Source organism: Carettochelys insculpta, chromosome 4 (assembly GCF_033958435.1).
Source record: "Carettochelys insculpta isolate YL-2023 chromosome 4, ASM3395843v1, whole genome shotgun sequence".
NCBI classification, from domain to species: Eukaryota; Metazoa; Chordata; order Testudines; family Carettochelyidae; genus Carettochelys; species Carettochelys insculpta.
Genome location: NC_134140.1, coordinates 14,260,461 through 14,277,463, shown reverse-complemented (window position 1 = coordinate 14,277,463; position 17,003 = coordinate 14,260,461). Strand labels below are relative to the sequence as shown.

The following is a 17,003-nucleotide window of genomic DNA, read 5'->3' as shown; positions in this document are numbered from 1 at the left end:
TTTTCACATTATCTAAAGCAGTGATAGGCAACCTGTGGGCCACAAATTCTATCGGGGTTCTATGTGCGGCCAGTACAACCCCACTCTGCCCCCTCACGCTGTGCCTCTCTCATGCTGAGGGCCCTGAACTTACCTGCTCCTCCCCTACCTTCCCAGAATGCTGTGCATCAGCCAATTCACAACACTCAGGAAATGCTAGGAGGGAGGGGGACAAGAAGGAACAGGGCACACTTGGGGGAAAAGGTAGGGAAAAGGCCAGGTGGGGGTCTGAGGGAAGGGTGGAGTTGGGGGCAAAGCCCATCAAAATGAGAAATGACACACATTTAAAGCAAGGGCATGCATGAGGGGCACGATCACTGCACTCAACGTTATGAGAGGTGTGCACTCCCTCCACTTCTTTATGCTACTTTGGCTGGCAATTTAATTTCTCCCAAGTAATGGATCACTCTGTGTTGAAAAGGCATGAACAGGAAGGAGAATCAATGTGTTTACTCTTATTCTTGGGGTTATGGTTAGTGCACATGCCTGTTTTTAATCTTGCAGCACACTGAGATGGAGGAGGGTCACTCACGCAGCCCACTCACTAGCCTTGGTTATCCACTGCAGAACATCCATTCAAGGGTGAGAGGTCTGCATGCTGCAGGCATATAGAACTGAGTAACTAAGAGCTGATAAATCATTTATGCACCTGATGCACCAGGTGTGCGTTTCCCCTCATGGTGTCCCGACACGTGCTCTTTTTCACCCTTGTCATCCTGCAAGCCTGGAGCTGGAACTGACAAAGCTTCACCTGTTGCAGAAATTATCTGAGCTACTTCTGAGCTTGCTGTAAACAACAAATAAAAATAACATTTAACATAACATTCAAATATCTGTATTCTGTTGGGAAGAAAGAACATTCCATGGGTGAAGAATGAAAAAGCCACCTTCTCTCACAAAAGATGATAAGTGGCCAAAAATCTGACACTGCTTCCCCCTTCAGATTTTAACAGAAGGTATGGATGAAGGACAGGCCACTCCCAGCTTCTACAAACTGTGACTTGGCTTTTGCCCACTTTAAATCCCTTCCAGTTACCAGAAACTAGAAACTTGGGATACAAGTGCCTAAGATATTCTTACTGAATACTGTTTACAACCCCACAGTCCAGTCAATTATATCTTCAGCTAAATAAAAAGAAACCTAGTCACTGGAGTTCACATTGACCTGCTGAAAAGTAACCAGAATGCAAGGACAGAGCAGAGCACTCCACCACTGGAAAAGAACATTCTTATCTCCTACCGCAAATGTCTTACCAATGTCTACAAAAACACCAGCCTTCAAATAATTATATAATGTAATAAGGCAATGTAAAATGTACCTAAACCAACAATTTTGTTCTCTCCCCATACTAAATATCTTCATTTTTATACCATTCTGAGTTACCTTCTTTTTCTTCCACTAAAGTTGAAGGTGCTCCTGTCTTACTCTTCTGGGGTTTGGTACTGGGTTGTTTGGATTCTTTCATTACCTCTTCTAAAGAGGAGATTTTTAGCGGACCAGGTTGTATCTTGAAAAATCAAATATACATTTTTAATTACCACATCTTACCAGTCACACAATGAATATTCAAAGAGTCACAGTTCTACTAGATGCCATGCTGAAGTCTTTATAACTCTCTTCCATTCAGAGAGTATGTTAGCTTTCTCTATGGCTTTTTCCCCTAACTCAGGTTGGCAACTCTGGGTCTTTCTGGATCTTCACCTGCTTCTGAAAGCTCAGATAGCAGCAGTGGCCAGAATGTTTTCATAATCTGTGCCTGGCCAAGAGGCCTTTTCTATCTGATAAATGAAGTAAATGTGACATTTCTAAAGTTGATTCCAAGTCAACAGGAGCAAAGGGCACTCAGCACCTTCCCAGATCAGGATTGCTGAGGGGCTCTCCTGCCTTCTCCAACCTGATGTAAATGACCTTTTTCAATATGACTTTTCATGCAATACACCATGGTGTTCTTTATCACTCTTAGGCTTTGAAATATTTAAAGCGATCTGTTCCCCAAGATGCATTACCTTAAAGTGATACAACATCCACAAATGTATTTCCTGCTCTTATTTCCTAACCTCTCTACATTCCTATCTAGTACTACTAGCAGATGCACCTGGCATTGCTCAACCCTTTAACTGAAGTGATTTTTATTAAATAAATGAAAAAGGTACACACTGTTTTCAATTACAGTATTTTTCAAAAATGAAGAAAAATGAAGACTGGAGTGACGGTTCAGGGGTGAGAAGGGAGATGGGGTGGGTGGCTTCGGTCAGAGAGTAGGTGGAGGCTCAAGGCACCCTCAAGGTGAGGGAGCAAAAGCCAAGACAGGTGGGTGATGTAGAAATTATGGTGGGGGTTATGAGGTGAAGTGCACTGGGGCCCCCCATGGCAATAAGGATGCTGCTGCTACAGCAGCAGCTCTCTCCCAGGGGCCAACTCTGCGCTCCCCATCCAGTGACTCCTCCTGGGAGGGAGGGATCTTGGGCTGTATGCTTGTTAGGTGGGGGATGGGACTCTGGAAGCTGAGTTTCCCTTGTAAAAAAAAATTAAGTGAAAACGTACTGGTTTCTTTGGCGGCATCGGTATATTGTAAGGGGCAGGACCAAGTGCCATTTCAAAGAGTTTCTCAGAGTAAGGGATGGTCTTCTCTACGTTCTCTCGGAAACGTGGATCATAACTAGCATACAGGACAGTTCCACCAACTCCACCGCCAACGAACAAGACACTTGCTCCGATAATTTTTCCTGCAGAAACACTAGAAAAAAAAGGGAGCGCTGAGAAAGCTGTTTATGTATTGTCACAGGGTCAGGTCAGAAGGTTACAGAAGAGTGATGGAAGGCGGCTATATTAGCCTGAGATTAAACAAGCCCCTATTCCCAAAGCCAACCCAGACCCAGCAGGAATTTGTTAGGATTAATCAGGGTAATCAGGACAATTAAAAACCTGGAGCCAATTAGGAGGCTTCCAGACTCAAGGGAGAAAGATTAATCAGGACCATCTGGAGCCAATGAAGAACCAGCTGAGACTGGGTCTAAAAAGGTTCCTCTTCTATTGACTCAGCATGCGTGAGGAGCTGGTAAGTAAAGGAGCTATGGAGAATCTGAGAGGAACAAAACCAAGCAGGTACCAGAGGGAAGAGCCTCGAGTAGAAGGTGGGCCCAGATTCCCAATCCACCACAAGAGAAGGACTGACTGGTGGAGGAGCTTGTCCTCCCTGAATCAACTGGGAGGGGCATCAGAGATTATGGAATCTGGTCTCCTTCTATTACCCTATGCTAGCCAATGATAACAGAAGCTCAGCAAACAGCAAACTGAGGGCCTGATGTGAACCTCTGAGGCAAATAATCTGCCAAAAAGTACAGGACTCCCTCCAAGCTAGAGGAGGAGCTTTGTCGCAGTATGTCAAACAAGGAGTAGAACAAAATCTCTGAGAGCAACACCAAATCATCGTTATAAGGCTGAAAACCATCCTCTTAAATTAAAAAAAAAAAGCCAAGTTATATTCAATATTTATAACAACCATTCTAATATACCTAGGCAAACAAAGATATATAGCAACTAGATAAACAACTTCAACTTAATTTTTCTAAATTACTGATACTTTCTGTGCCACACAAAGCCTGCCATATTGATAACCACAAAGGATAGTAAAACATTACAAACAAATGTTTGCAAGCAACTAATGAAGAACACCACAGCTAATTAATTTTGCTTATGTCATAAACCAGCCAGAAATGTTTGCATCAGTATATTTCCACTGAGTCTAATTCCATGGACATCCAGGGCTAAAGTAATTTAAGGGCCAGACTGTCAAGAAAGCTCTGTAGCAGCTGCAAGTGTGGACACATTTTCTGAAAAGTTCAGTCTCCTATAACTCTCACATACATGCCGCCTTCTCTTTCAGTGCCATCAAGTCGCTCAATATCACAATGGGGTATTGGTTCCTGGCTAAAAGAGGTAAGAATGCCAACAAGTACTGCTGCCAGAAATCACTTTCTCTGTAGTGCTTTCCCACCCAGCTTAAAACCTGATGCAATCATGAAAAAAATTGTTGCTGCGAAACATACACTTGCAACAAACTTATAATTGCAAATACGACTTAAGTGAAAATGACAACCAAACTCACTCTTAACAAATCAGACAAGCTAAGGTAACAATACCAGCTCTGAAATGTAATACATACCCAGATTCTCCTGATGTAGCATATCCACGGCACAATCGTAATGGACGGAATGAATATTTACCACACAGACAATTCTAGGAAAACACAAGAATAAAGAATTTTTTTTTTTTTTTTTAAAAATCACTGAATTTTATCTAATTCCATCTATACACAAAATATTCATTAAGACGAACAACAAATATCAAAACCAAAGATATTAGACTCCATTTCTACCTAATTATGTGAGAGTTTCCACAAAACAGACTCCATTCCAATATAATTAGCAAGTCAATCATTTTTAGGTTTTAAAAACCTCCTAATGCAGGAAAATATGCTCATTTTAGGTTATTAAAACCTTTATGGGGAAAAAAAAAAAAAAGCTCTCTTTTCCATTTATGCTGTTTACATTTTGCACGTGATTCATCCAAGAATGTACATGCACTATAATTCAGCAATGACTGAAAGGGAATATTTAACTATTTTCTTTTTTCCCTTCTGAATGGAAACTTGGTTCATATTCCAAAAAGACTGTACATTACAAATTGAGCTATGCTGAAATAAGCAGTTTTGTAGCACCTTGAGACTAACAAATTTATTTATTAGGTAATGAGCTTTCGTGGGAAAGACCCACTTCAGACCTGAAAATCTGAAGAAGCAGGACTTTCCCACGAAAGCTCATTACCTAATAAATAAATTTGTTAGCTTTAAGGTACTACAGGACTGCTTGTTTTTTTTTGTTAACCTACAGACTAACACAGCTACTCATCTGAGACTATGCTGAAATGTCAGGCTTCCATTTCTGTTGAATATAAAGATTGGCTAAACCATTCCAATCCAGCAGCAGGGGAAGTCTCTCCATACCAGTGAGGCTAGCAAACAACAGAGACACAAATTTCTAATGGAACAGTACAGAACTAATGGAAAACAAACTTGCAAGACACAAAGGGAACTTTTCCCACATTTAAGTATTTTACGCAGCAGATAAATTTTTAACTAAAAGTAGCTTGGTAGGAATATTGCTATTTTGGACATGCTTTGAAAGAAATAAAAGGCTTAGCCTATCTTACAGTTCTGTTTCATATTTATTCAAACAGCATAAAGGGTTAAAGCAGTAACATAACACACTGAATTCTTATTTCCTATTCTTTCCAGAACTGTAGCCAACCACTTAGTTGGCAACACAAACAGTACTGCTCCGTGACAGGAAATGTGCGTTCCTTACTCTTGAAAAGCTGCCTTACAAAAAACATCCAGTTGTAGGCAGCTGTAAAGTTTTTTCAGTTTATAATGGGGCAATAAGGAAGCAACTTTATGAACACAGATATCAGAAAAAAGCATATTGGAGTCAATCCCTGCAAATGCAAACAAAAATTTCCATTTCTATTAAATTAAAACATTTTTCTGTATAACTTATTGTTTTGTAAAAAAAAAAAAAAAAAAAGTCCATCTGTTTTTGAGTCACAATTAATGACACTACACAACACCCTTTATTAAGCATGAATGTGCTTGTTCTCAAAATTTGTACTCTTACTTGTATTCCTTAATGCTAGGAACATGGACTTTGTCATAGCACTACTACTGAGGATAAACTCGGGTTGCTTTTCACTCATTTTGAGACATTTATGAATCTACCATTCAGTTTCCATTCAAACCCTATTTGCAATCCTCTTCTAGGTTTCCAAAAATAATTTTTTCAGCCTGAAGCTCCTCATGTTTAATTTCAAACCAGAGCAGAATTTGTAAACAGAACACATGTTAATTAAGTTACAAATTTAAGACAAAACAAAAAAGCGGTCATGTAGCACTTGAAAGACTAACGAAAGCTCATCACCTAATAAATTATTTTGTTACTCTTAAAGTGCTACATGACCGCTTTTTTGTTTTGATAGAATACAGACTAACACGGCTATCTGTCACTAATTTAAGAAAACAAAAAGAGTCAAGTAGCACTTTAAAGACTAGCAAAATAGTTTATTAGGTGAGCTTTCGTATTTTGCTAGTCTTTAAAGTGCTACTTGACTGCTTTTTGTTTTGATAGTGTATAGACTAGCACGGCTTCCTCTCTGTTACTAACTTAAGAAAGTATGACTTTGGAAAATTAGTAGCTTAGCAGGGTTCCACATTCTTTTGTCCATTTGTAACTTAACAGCAAATGCACAGACTTCATTCTAGTTTTATGCAATATGCCTCACTGATATAAATCGTCAAGTTCTTTAATGCTAGAAGCTCATTCAGATAACCCAATACAGACTACAAACTATCAGAGGCCCATCAGGAATTACAATTCCCCTAAATGCCATGCTGCTAGAATTTAACTGCTGTGAATGCCACTGGCTATGCTGGGAGAGCCTTAAACCCCTATAGTGCAGAAACATATGTCCTTGAGAAGTTTCTGACCCACTGGCCTGTGGTTCTTAACTTCCTTTCCTCCGTCTAGCACTGCTGTTTTAAATACAAGTCACAGGAGAGCAACAAGCAAACATATTTGATTTGTACACGCATGAAAAGAATTCTCTTAACCCTGCTACTTGCAAAAGTAAAATAATGCTTTTTTTAAAAAAGTATACTGCTTTTAACACTAGTAGGACATCCGCGTGACATTTACAGTTAATTTCCCAGACCAACTTTAGTTTTGACCGACAGGCTCACCTACCTGATCTACATGCCAGACACCATCACTTTCTGTGACTTTCTTTTTCTGAAGTAAGCCAAAACATTATACAACTTCCCCAGCCACAGGCCAGAGACCTGACATACTTCCACCTCACCTATCCAATATCAGTAGCTTTATTTTTAAATACATATAGTGCTAAAAGTCTGCATGGAACTTCACAGAAAGAAAAGATCCAGTATAGGCCTCAAGAGCCCAATCTAAACCAAAAACACGAAATTAAGAAATGACAAAGGAGGGATAAATATTAAGTTAACATGAGCTCTTTTATATATGGCATGGCAAATGAAACTGCTAAGTTCTTTTTGGAGTCTTACTCCACTCTCACAACAGGGAAGGAATAGCACAGGAGTGGACATTACCAGTGGGCAGCCAGGCTTCAGAAGTGGGATGACAACATATTTGAAAGAAACTTACAATGGTACATTGAGGGGGAGATTTTGCCAGGCATAGGGGGCTCAGTGAAAAAAGGCACAAAGCAAAAGTGGAAGTAGGGGAAAAAGAGCCATTAAGTATGTTTAGTGAGTACAACAGTACAGTCAGACCCAGAGATACGCCCATTCAGGCTACGAGAGTTCAAGTTTACGAGCAGCTTGATTAAGCACCACTACTTTGCCTTACGAGGCCTTTACTCGAGTTTACGAGTGCCTCAGCGGGACGTGGACACCCTGCAGCTGCAGAAAGTCAGTCCATCCTGCCCTGCCCCTCGGGCGCCTATGGGGCCGCCTCCGCCCGCCCTGCACAGCTGTGCCTCAGGTGCCACTCGCCGCCTGGTGGCGGTTTCCCAGCGCCCCCAGCCTAGCCTTTACCTGGGGCTGGTCTAGTCTCCACCTCGGCGCTGCAGCAGCGGTGCACCCCGGCCCAGCCAGTGGCTGCGGGCTCCCAGGTGCTCCTGGGAGATGTGGCTGCTGGGTGCACAGTCCATCCTGGCCCTGCCCCTGTAGCTTGCTCCCCAGGTGGCTGCCACCACCTGCTCTGCACGGCTGTGCCCTCTGCCAGGTAAGCGTAAGTGGGTGTAAATTTTGGGGCTCAGGAATGCATAAAATTTTTTCCCATTGAAATGAACGGTAATTACATTTTCAATTTACAAGAATTCACCCTAATAGGAGTTTTTCAGGAACGAATTACCCTGGTAAGGCAGGGGAAGACTGTATAGCCAAATGTTCCAGCCTTCACAAAGTGTTTGTGGGATGTGACTGTAAACACCAGTGCTCCCATTTCACCTTTCAGTATAAGTCAAATATCCTGTCCTCTAGAAAGATCAGACACCAGTGACAAGATTTTGTCAGCATATATACACACTGTTCCTATATTTATGTAGGAAATAGATTTTTAGGTATCTTGCAAGGGGAAAGGACATGCTTCCCTTTTTGTGCACCAATGGAAGGACTAGACCAGACATCATTGTTCAGAGTGCTTCTAGATGAGAAAGGTAAAAATGCCAGCAGCCACTTTAAGCTACCAAGTCTGCCATTTTGCTACTACTTGTGGAACAATTTGAACAACATCTCAGTGAAGAAAAGGCCTCAGGAATCATTCTTGAAAAATGCAGCAGAGTATAGGTTTGTTAGCAGTTTGGCACATCTGTGGACCTTAAATAATTTTGTAAACAGAGGTCGACCTCCGTTTGGTTTTTCATTTGCTATATGCTTTTTCTTCTACAAAGATGGGAGGAATTACTCAGAGGCGCTAATACTCTTTTGTGCATTTTAATTGTTTTAAATACATTTATTTCAAACTTAATTTAGCAATCCGTAAAGTCATTATGTATCATCCCACTATTTCCTTTTTGTGTAATTACTGGAACTATCACTGCTCATAAGGATCATGGACCTAACCACTGATATTGAAAAGTGTATCAAAGCATTTAATTACACTGTATGTTTGTTGCTATTTCCTGTATAAAAAGTCAAAATAACAGAATTGCCTTTTGATGAGAAATCAAGCTGACAGCACAGATCCCTAGTGGCAAGGACATTTTAGAACATTTCATTTCCTCCTCCTACAGAGGTGCCATCTGTGTGCTACTTATTCCATCTGATATGTTAGATAAGCAGACAAAGGGATATCATCTTTTAATGTTGGCATTCTACCCTCTAAAAGAGCCATTTTTCGGTAGAACTATTTAACATACACTTCATAAAGAGAAGCTGAGTGAATTTTGAGCTTGTTAAAAGTGCCATAAAATCAGCCTTATAGACCACATCAGTGCTCAGGTCTTGATAGATTGCCAACGATAAAGAAATGCCTGCATGAGGATAGCATTCCATTTTCATTCCTTTTGCATGTTCGACCGTAAAACAAGTATGTGCTCATACAATGTAAAATAGATGTTTTTAATAAATAGGAATGAACAAAAAAAGTCAGACAATGCAGAACTTAATCCTTCTGATGGCACCGTTTGTGTGTACTAAGGACACCTGCCCACAAGTCTGAAATCCTTCCATTATTAATGGAAACAGGTGTATCACTCTACATCATCAAGAACATACTGGTTTTAACAGATTCCATTTTAAAAGTCTTTAAAAAGAATATACCACAGATGAAGTAGACAAAATTTTCCCATCCCATGATAGATGACACTCACCACCATATTCTTCCCAAAGCCACAGGTTTAATTTACACAGGAATACTTGCCCAGATGCACAAAAGTACTTCAGTGCTCAAGTCCACACTGCAATCCAAAAGCTCTGACTGAACCTCATAGGTGTTTAAACTCACTTGTTCTCTACATTTTCATGGTAAAAGTTCCCTTGGCACCTAAGTTTCTATAGCTGTGCATGCACATTGCTGCCACAGATGTCATGACACCTACCTTCCACCTAAACTCCAGAGCCCCAACACACCTACTATGTTAAGACAGGCAGATGGACAGCTCAAGTAGTGTGAGCTGCTTGATCTGGCAGATGTGCTCAGAGACTCCCTTTTGGAGTGGGTCTTACTCAAAATCTGGCAGCGAGAGCCCATCTTTTCTCTCTTGGCCCAGTGCTTAGAGTGCCATCTGGGATATGAGAACAAGAAGTCTTGTGGCACCTTACAGACTAGCGGATATTTTGGAACTTAAGCTTTCATTGGCAAAGACCTGCTTCATCAGATGCATCTGATGAAGCGGGTCTTCACCCATGAAAGCTTATGCTCCAAAATATCCGCTAGTCTATAAGGTGCCACAAGACTTCTTGTTGTTCTCAAAGCTACAGACTAATACAGCTACCTTCGATATGGGAGACTCAGATTCAATTCTCCCATCTACCACAGGGAGAGAAAGAATTTGAACTGGGGTCTCCCACCTCTCATAAGAGTGTTCTTTCCACTAAGCAATCTGATATGCTGATGAGGGGCTCCATCAATTTCCTCTACTAAACCTGTTTCACTGTGCATAAATGTGATTGGAGCAAGAGAACTGGAACCTAGGTCTCCCACCTTCCAGGAGGGTGCCCCACTACTCTATCAAAACAGCCCCTACAATAGGGAAAAACTTAATTTTCAGCTTCTAACTCCTTTGGGGCTCCAACTCTCCCAGAAACATAAATAAGACATAAAAATAAAAGATTTTACAGAAAGGTATGCTTCCCTCTTCTATATCTGGCTCCAGTTATCTGAGATGGTCCTCTCTCTTCACCTCCTTGACTTCATTTCAATTCAAATACATTTAATTACAAACTGAGAACACTCATAGGAAGGCCAATGATCTACACTGGACACAACTCAGATGTTTTTAATATAACAAATCTTTCAACCCACAGTCACATTTTAGAACTATACAATAACCTTAATTAGCCAAAGCTGGTAACGTCACCAAAGATCTTCCAAACAGGATGCTTACACAAGTGCAACTCTCAAGAGGCAGCTGGCAGTTTTTAGAAGTCTGTATTACAGCATTCCACCCCACAGCTCACACCCTCCACTAACCTTGATTCAGAGAATGTCAGATGAGTTAGCATGCTGGGTTCTTCAACATTACAGTGCAACAGTAAGAATGCCAGCTGCTGTTGCCGGGCTAGCTAACTTGAAAGAGATTACACTCCAAGTACAAAGTTATGAGGCCTTTTATATATTGGCTCTTTGTTGTTTTCTGTGGTTGAAAAACCTGAGGTACTCCTAAAGATAGAGTAAAATCCTAAAAATGTGCATCTAGGAAGTCAGTTTATATGTTTCTGTAAAGAAAACCACAATATTCTAGTAAGATACTTGAAAACCAGTGCAATCTATACAGTCTTCAAAGGAAAGTTTTTGGAAAAAATTGCTTTAAAAAAAACAAAACAAAACAAAACCTTCAAACTCAGAATATCCAACCACTTTTTTCTTCAATTGGCTCATTCTTGGAATGACATCATACACTTCTGTCCTATTGCTCTTTCTCTCTGTCAAAACTGAAAAAAGTGTCAAGCACTGAAGAGTGGCAGACTCCTGCATTTGGAGGTTAACTTTAAAACTGCATTTAAAAGCAGAGAGGCTAAAGTCAAATATGATTTCAGTCACATTTAAACTTATTCAAAATCTAAAGTATCCCCTTAGCCTAAACCCAAAGCAATTCCTTCCCCTTATGATGGTCCCTGTTACCCAGTGTGCTCTGGGGTGGAAAGGGCAGCATAAAAACAGTCCCAGTCCAGCAGGTTACCATATAGAAGCAAAATGTTAGCGTTCAATATACAGGATTTAGAATGAAACAAGAGAGGGGATGGAGTCATCTAATCAGGAGAAATCAGAGGGTAATGAGATCATATCCTACTCTACTAATACAGGCATCTGGACACCTTAAAATAAGTGTGTCCATTTTGATCATGTGTCAAGAAGCAGCTGTATGACTGTTCCAAACATTTTAGTGTTCACTGGGGCCAGTGAAGCTACAGCCTGGGACCAACCAAGGCCAGGCAGCTCAAAGTGTACAGCTGGCAGAGCCCCCCCCACCGCCCTTCATGGTTGTCAAGGAGGCTACAGTCCCCAGGGTGCTGTGCCCTGGCCTGCGAGGGCAGCCCTTTTGAAGAGTACTGCAACAACTACCACTCCCAGCATACCAGAAGAACTAGCTATACACATCTCATAGGGCTAGAGGGGACCTTGAAATGTCAAGTCCAGCCCCCTGCTTTTCTGGCAGGACCAACCACCATTCCTGACAGAACAAAAAAAGCAGTAAAGTAGCACTTTAACAGTGAGCTTTCGTGGGACAGACCCACTTCTTCACACCATAGCCATACCGGAACAGACTCAATATTTAAGGCACAGAGAACCAAAATTCGTAATCAAGATTGACAAATCAGAAAAAAAAATATCAAGGTGACCAAATCAGAGAGCAGAGGGGCGGGGGTGGGGTGTCAAGAATTATATGATTAGTTTACAAGGCCAATGTTCAGACCACTAGGCTATCCCTCGTCACAGGCGCCCAGTCCCGGCTCGAAAAACTGAGTTGCCCACGAGGAAAATTAACCCCACAATGCACCGTTCTACCTGAAGCCCCCAGCCTTTAGCTTTCCCACCACACGGCGCGAGGGCAGCACCACGCCACATATACTACAAGAACCGGCATGCAGTGCGACAACCCCCCTTTCTGTCCAAGACGTTTGCTCCTTGAATGCTGGAGGCCGTAGTCTACCTAGCCAGGTCATGAAAAACTTCCATTGGACACTTCAACCGTCACTCAAAAGTCAGGCATCCAAACAGCATCTAGCTACGCCCTGTCATTCGGGGAAAGATGAGCGGCTCTTAGAGGACACGACTTCTAATCGCTCACGCCGGTGTTCCTTCTCGTGCTCGTGTTATCCCGATTCGTTCTCCTCGCCAGAAAGTGGCGGTATTACGACTTATCGAGACACTTCCCCGCGTAACGCGATGAGGACGCAGCGCCTCAGCAAACGACTGGCACAGGGGCAGCCACACGGCTCTTGCCTGCCCTGCCAGATGCTGGCGGCCCTCTTTCCCGCTCACCTGAGCGACTACCACGGCCCCCGCTCGCTGACAGACTCGCAGCATCGTCCTGCTACGCCAGGCACTGTGCGTAGTAGCCGCGTGGGCTGGCGGGAGTTTGCGGGAAGCTACTGGGTGCGATAACTCGCAGCCGGGCCGCAGCCTCCTCCCCCCTCAGCAGCAGTAAACCCAATGCGCAGGCGCAACAACCGCCTTCTGTCGCGTCGCTGAGGGGCGGAGCAGCCCTGGGACGAGAGGGTGATTGACGGGAGTGGGCGCCCAGTCAGCGCACAGAAGATATGCAAATAAAGTTCCACAGGCTCATATAAACCACGCAGGCGCTGTAGCGTGCCCTCAGGGGAGAGTACATCGAGGTGGTCAATCGCAACACCAATTGCGAGCAACTGCCAACAGTTCAGAGCGCGCAGGCGCAGTAGCGAGCTGGCCCGAGAGCTTGGCTGTTGGCGGAGAAAGGAAATTGTAGCCAGAGGAAAGTGGGTGGGGCTCTGCCACAGCCCGGCCCAGGCCCGCGCACTTGGCGCATGTTGTGCACGGTTCCTGTCTGCGCTCCTTGGTGCCCGTTCCTGTTCCCACACAGAAATCGAGCTGCAAACGGGAAGGATCCAGTATGCGCTCCCCACTCAGGAGCGGGGGCCGGCAGCCCTGGAGCTAAGTCGTAGCGCCTGAACATGAAACCCTTCTAGGTGGAGGGTGTGGCAGTAGGACCACCCCACCACCGTGCCAGTACCTGTCACTGCAGCATCCGCTGAGATCCCAGCTGTGCGTGCCCAAGACACCAGCCCAAAAGAGCATCTGGTCAGTTCCAGGAGTGGGGCTGGCACAAGCCCGCTCACAATCCAAGGGGAGAAGCGGCTGAACCAGCGGGGAGGCAGGCAGTTTTGGGGTCAACCATGAGCGGTTCATGACGCAGGGGAGGCTAGCCCCAGCTCCTTTTTCTCCTGCCCCCACACTTGCTGTTGGAGCCCAGAGCACTCTCACTGCAGCCCCAGACTGCAGAAGGATGGCTACGTCTACACGAGCCCCAAACTTCGAAATAGCCACGCAAATGGCCATTTCGAAGTTTACTAATGAAGCACTGAAATGCATATTCAGCGCTTCATTAGCATGCGGGCGGCTGCGGCACTTCGAAATTGACGTGCCTCGCCACCATGCGTCTTGTCCAGACGGGGCTCCATTTCAAAAGGACTCCGCCTACTTCAAATTCCCCTTATTCCCATGAGCTCACGGTGACCATAGAGCCCCGCAGGGGCTAGAGAGAGAGCATCTCTCAACCCCTCAGCTGATGGCCGCCATGGTGGACCCCGCTACTTCGATGTTGCAGGACGCGGATCATCTACACATGCCCTACTTCGACGTTCAACTTCGAAGTAGGGTGCTATTCCCATCCCCTCATGGGGTTAGCGACTTCGAAATCTCACCACCTAGCGTCGATTTCAACTTCGAAATAGCGCCCAACACGTGTAGCTGTGACGGGCGCTATTTCGAAGTTGGCGCCGCTACTTAGAAGTAGCGTGCACGTGTAGACGCAGCCATAGATGTAGCCTGGGTGGCACAAATGCAGTGCCTCCAGTCTTAGGGCCAGGGCCATCCTTACGAGTGCTGGTGTCCTATGCTTCTGAACAGACATACACCATGCCCTGAAGGATGGGAGCAGCCATTCTGTTGGGGCAATGCAGAGGGACAGAAACTGTGGGGACCAGGGGGTTGCTGGCTCTTACACCCCAGATGCTATTTGCTGTAATGTTGTCTGACTCAGAAGAATTGGCAACCTTGGAGCAGGGCAAGAAGGAAGGCTCACCTGCAGCCTCTGGGCAGGAAGCAGAGGAGCAGAGGATGGCTGTGTTGCCAGTGGGAGAGAAATGCTTTGAAGGAGAAACCATCAGTGCTCTCCAGCTCTGCAGCATACATTAAACCCTCAAGAAGCACAATTGTGATTTGTGCTTAACTCACATGAACGAGAGTTAAGTGCAAATTGAAACCACCCTGGCTCCCCCTGCTGGGGAGCCCAGCACGCAGACAAAGGCTTATGGCACGGTTTCTCCCAGCTAGAAGAAACTACGCAACAAGCAGTTGTGTGACCCCCAGCTGGGAGAAGCTGGGGGCCACATAGCTGCCCTCCCCCACTCCCCCCAGCTGGAGGAAGCTGGCAGCTGCATGGCTTCTCCCAGCCAGGGGAAGTGGGCGGCTGAAACAGCAGTGGAGCACTGCTGCTCCCCAGCCTCCCGTAGCTGGGGGAAGATGAGGAACAGCAGAGCTCTGCAGAGGCTCCGGCTGCCTGTTCTCTCAGCCAGAGGAATTCCAGGGATCTCCCCCCAGTTTATGTGAAATTTGATTGATCCAGAGATTGCCCAGGATGCAACCGCTGCATAAATTGAGGAATTACTGTATACTTCAGGATGGCCCAGCCTCGTGCAATGGGTAACATGGCAGCAATGCCCCCACCTCCAGTGGTCTGGATGTCTGGGCAGCAGAATTTCGGTGCTCCCAACCAGTCTTCCCTGTAAGCTGAACACTTGGGCAGCCAACCAGGCCAGGTTCATGTTCCACACAGATAGAAAAAAATAGAGGAAATATTGCCACCAACCCTGGCCAGCTGCAGAGCACCGTGCAGCATGGCCCCAGCACCAGCTACCAATTTCTGCAGGAAGCAGACTGACCAACCCGAGCTAGCCAGGACAGGGCACTGGAAACAGCATGCAGAAGGGGGCCTGCCAGCCTGACCTGTGAACAGAGCATAAATGGGGCTGTTTTGGGAGGCACAGCCTCCCTCTGCCTACTATATTCACTGCCATGGGGACAATTAATGAGAAAACGGACTGGAGTGAGGTCATAGGGCCATAAGCAAGGAGTGGAAGGGGAATACCGAGCCCCAGACAGCACTCACTATTCCTCAAACGTGTCTAGGGAACCAGTGGCCACTACCCAGAGGAACTCTGCCTGGATACATGATAGGGAGGAACTGAAGTAGGCCCCGCAGTTGCAGAACACTTCTCCATCTACGATCTTCCTAGTTTTATAAATGCCACTTTGGATAATGCCAAGGGGGGTCTTGTGACTTTGTAAGACCATGGGCAAGATCTGCAAAAATCAGGAGGTATGGGGAAAAGTGCAGCCAGAACCTCAGGAAAATGGTCAGGAGGAGCTGGAAAAGGGCTGCAGCTTGGCACACAGCAGGTCAATATGCAATAGGGTCTTCCTCATGCTGCAGAAAGAGCAGGCACCAGTGGTATAGAGGTTATTGCCAGAATTGGTGTTTCTAACATATTTTCTGCTTTATTTATATCCTGATTCATTTACCCTCTTCCCGCCTAAACCTTTTAGTGGGAAGGTCTGATCATCCAACTGAAGGACATAAAGGGCCCCAGTCTGTAGTGAAAGAATCACATATGTGATGCACAAGTACAGCCTCATTTAGATTTTAAAACAGCATGGGGCAAAAGGGGCAGCACTGCCAGTCCCTACCAGCAGGGCTGCTGAGAGCAGGAACAACAGTGGCAACTGCCCTGAGGCCCAGTGATTTGAAAAGTCCTGGCTTCCACTGCTGCAGACTTGGGGCTCCCAGTGGTCAGCCATGAAAGACTGGCAGGTGGAAGGGTATACCACCAACCCTTCCACTTCCAGGACCCAGAGAGCCAGCTCCCCTCACCCCCCATGACACTGAGCCCAGTGCAGGGCATGCTGGTAAGTCCCAGCATCTACTTTCACTCCTGTAAATGTGATCAAGCTAATTGCAACAATATTATGTTTTTCAGCTACCATGAATTAACAAAATAAAACACCACAGTTAATTTAGAGACAAGCTTTAGCGACAAGGTCAAGTCTAGCTGACAGTTTCTGCTAATCAAGTAAACAACTTAGCTTGAAAACCTTTGTGGTTGGAAAACCTTGGCTCTAGATGCCTCTTAAAAGTTTACTTAAAGTTAGAAAAGTGATGATCCAGCAGGGGTCATTATGACTTATATGGTTTGCAGAAGTTAGTTATAGAAAATTAGCTATTAGAGTGCTCTTTGGAACCGTCCTCTGAAGCCAACTTGACATTTTTCATAACATCTTTTCTCCCTGCCAGCAACTGCCCATTGCTGTAAACCTGCTGTTAGTTACTCAGTACCTTTCCACTTGTAAGGTAAATATCTTGGATGGTCTAAACCTTTTGCTTATGTCTGTGAGTGCTTAAATCCAGTAACTTGCAGTGTTAGATGAGAGCATGCTTCCTTGCAAATTGCTCA

At 44.6% G+C, this 17,003-nt stretch overlaps 1 protein-coding gene across 2 annotated transcripts in view; it reads right to left on the bottom strand.

Moving 5' to 3' along the window:
• IMMT (inner membrane mitochondrial protein) overlaps positions 1–12,939 on the bottom strand; it is a 41,556-nt gene extending 28,617 nt beyond the window's left edge. For both annotated transcript variants that reach the window (XM_074992277.1, XM_074992278.1), the window contains exons 1-5: positions 12,778–12,939; positions 4,206–4,279; positions 2,585–2,777; positions 1,424–1,547; positions 689–826 (exon numbers count right to left, since the gene is read on the bottom strand). In XM_074992277.1, the coding sequence (XP_074848378.1) occupies positions 689–826; positions 1,424–1,547; positions 2,585–2,777; positions 4,206–4,279; positions 12,778–12,822 (574 nt within the window). In that variant the 5' untranslated portion in view covers positions 12,823–12,939. The remainder of the gene's footprint in view (positions 1–688; positions 827–1,423; positions 1,548–2,584; positions 2,778–4,205; positions 4,280–12,777) is intronic.
• Between the last annotated feature and the right edge of the window lie 4,064 nt (positions 12,940–17,003).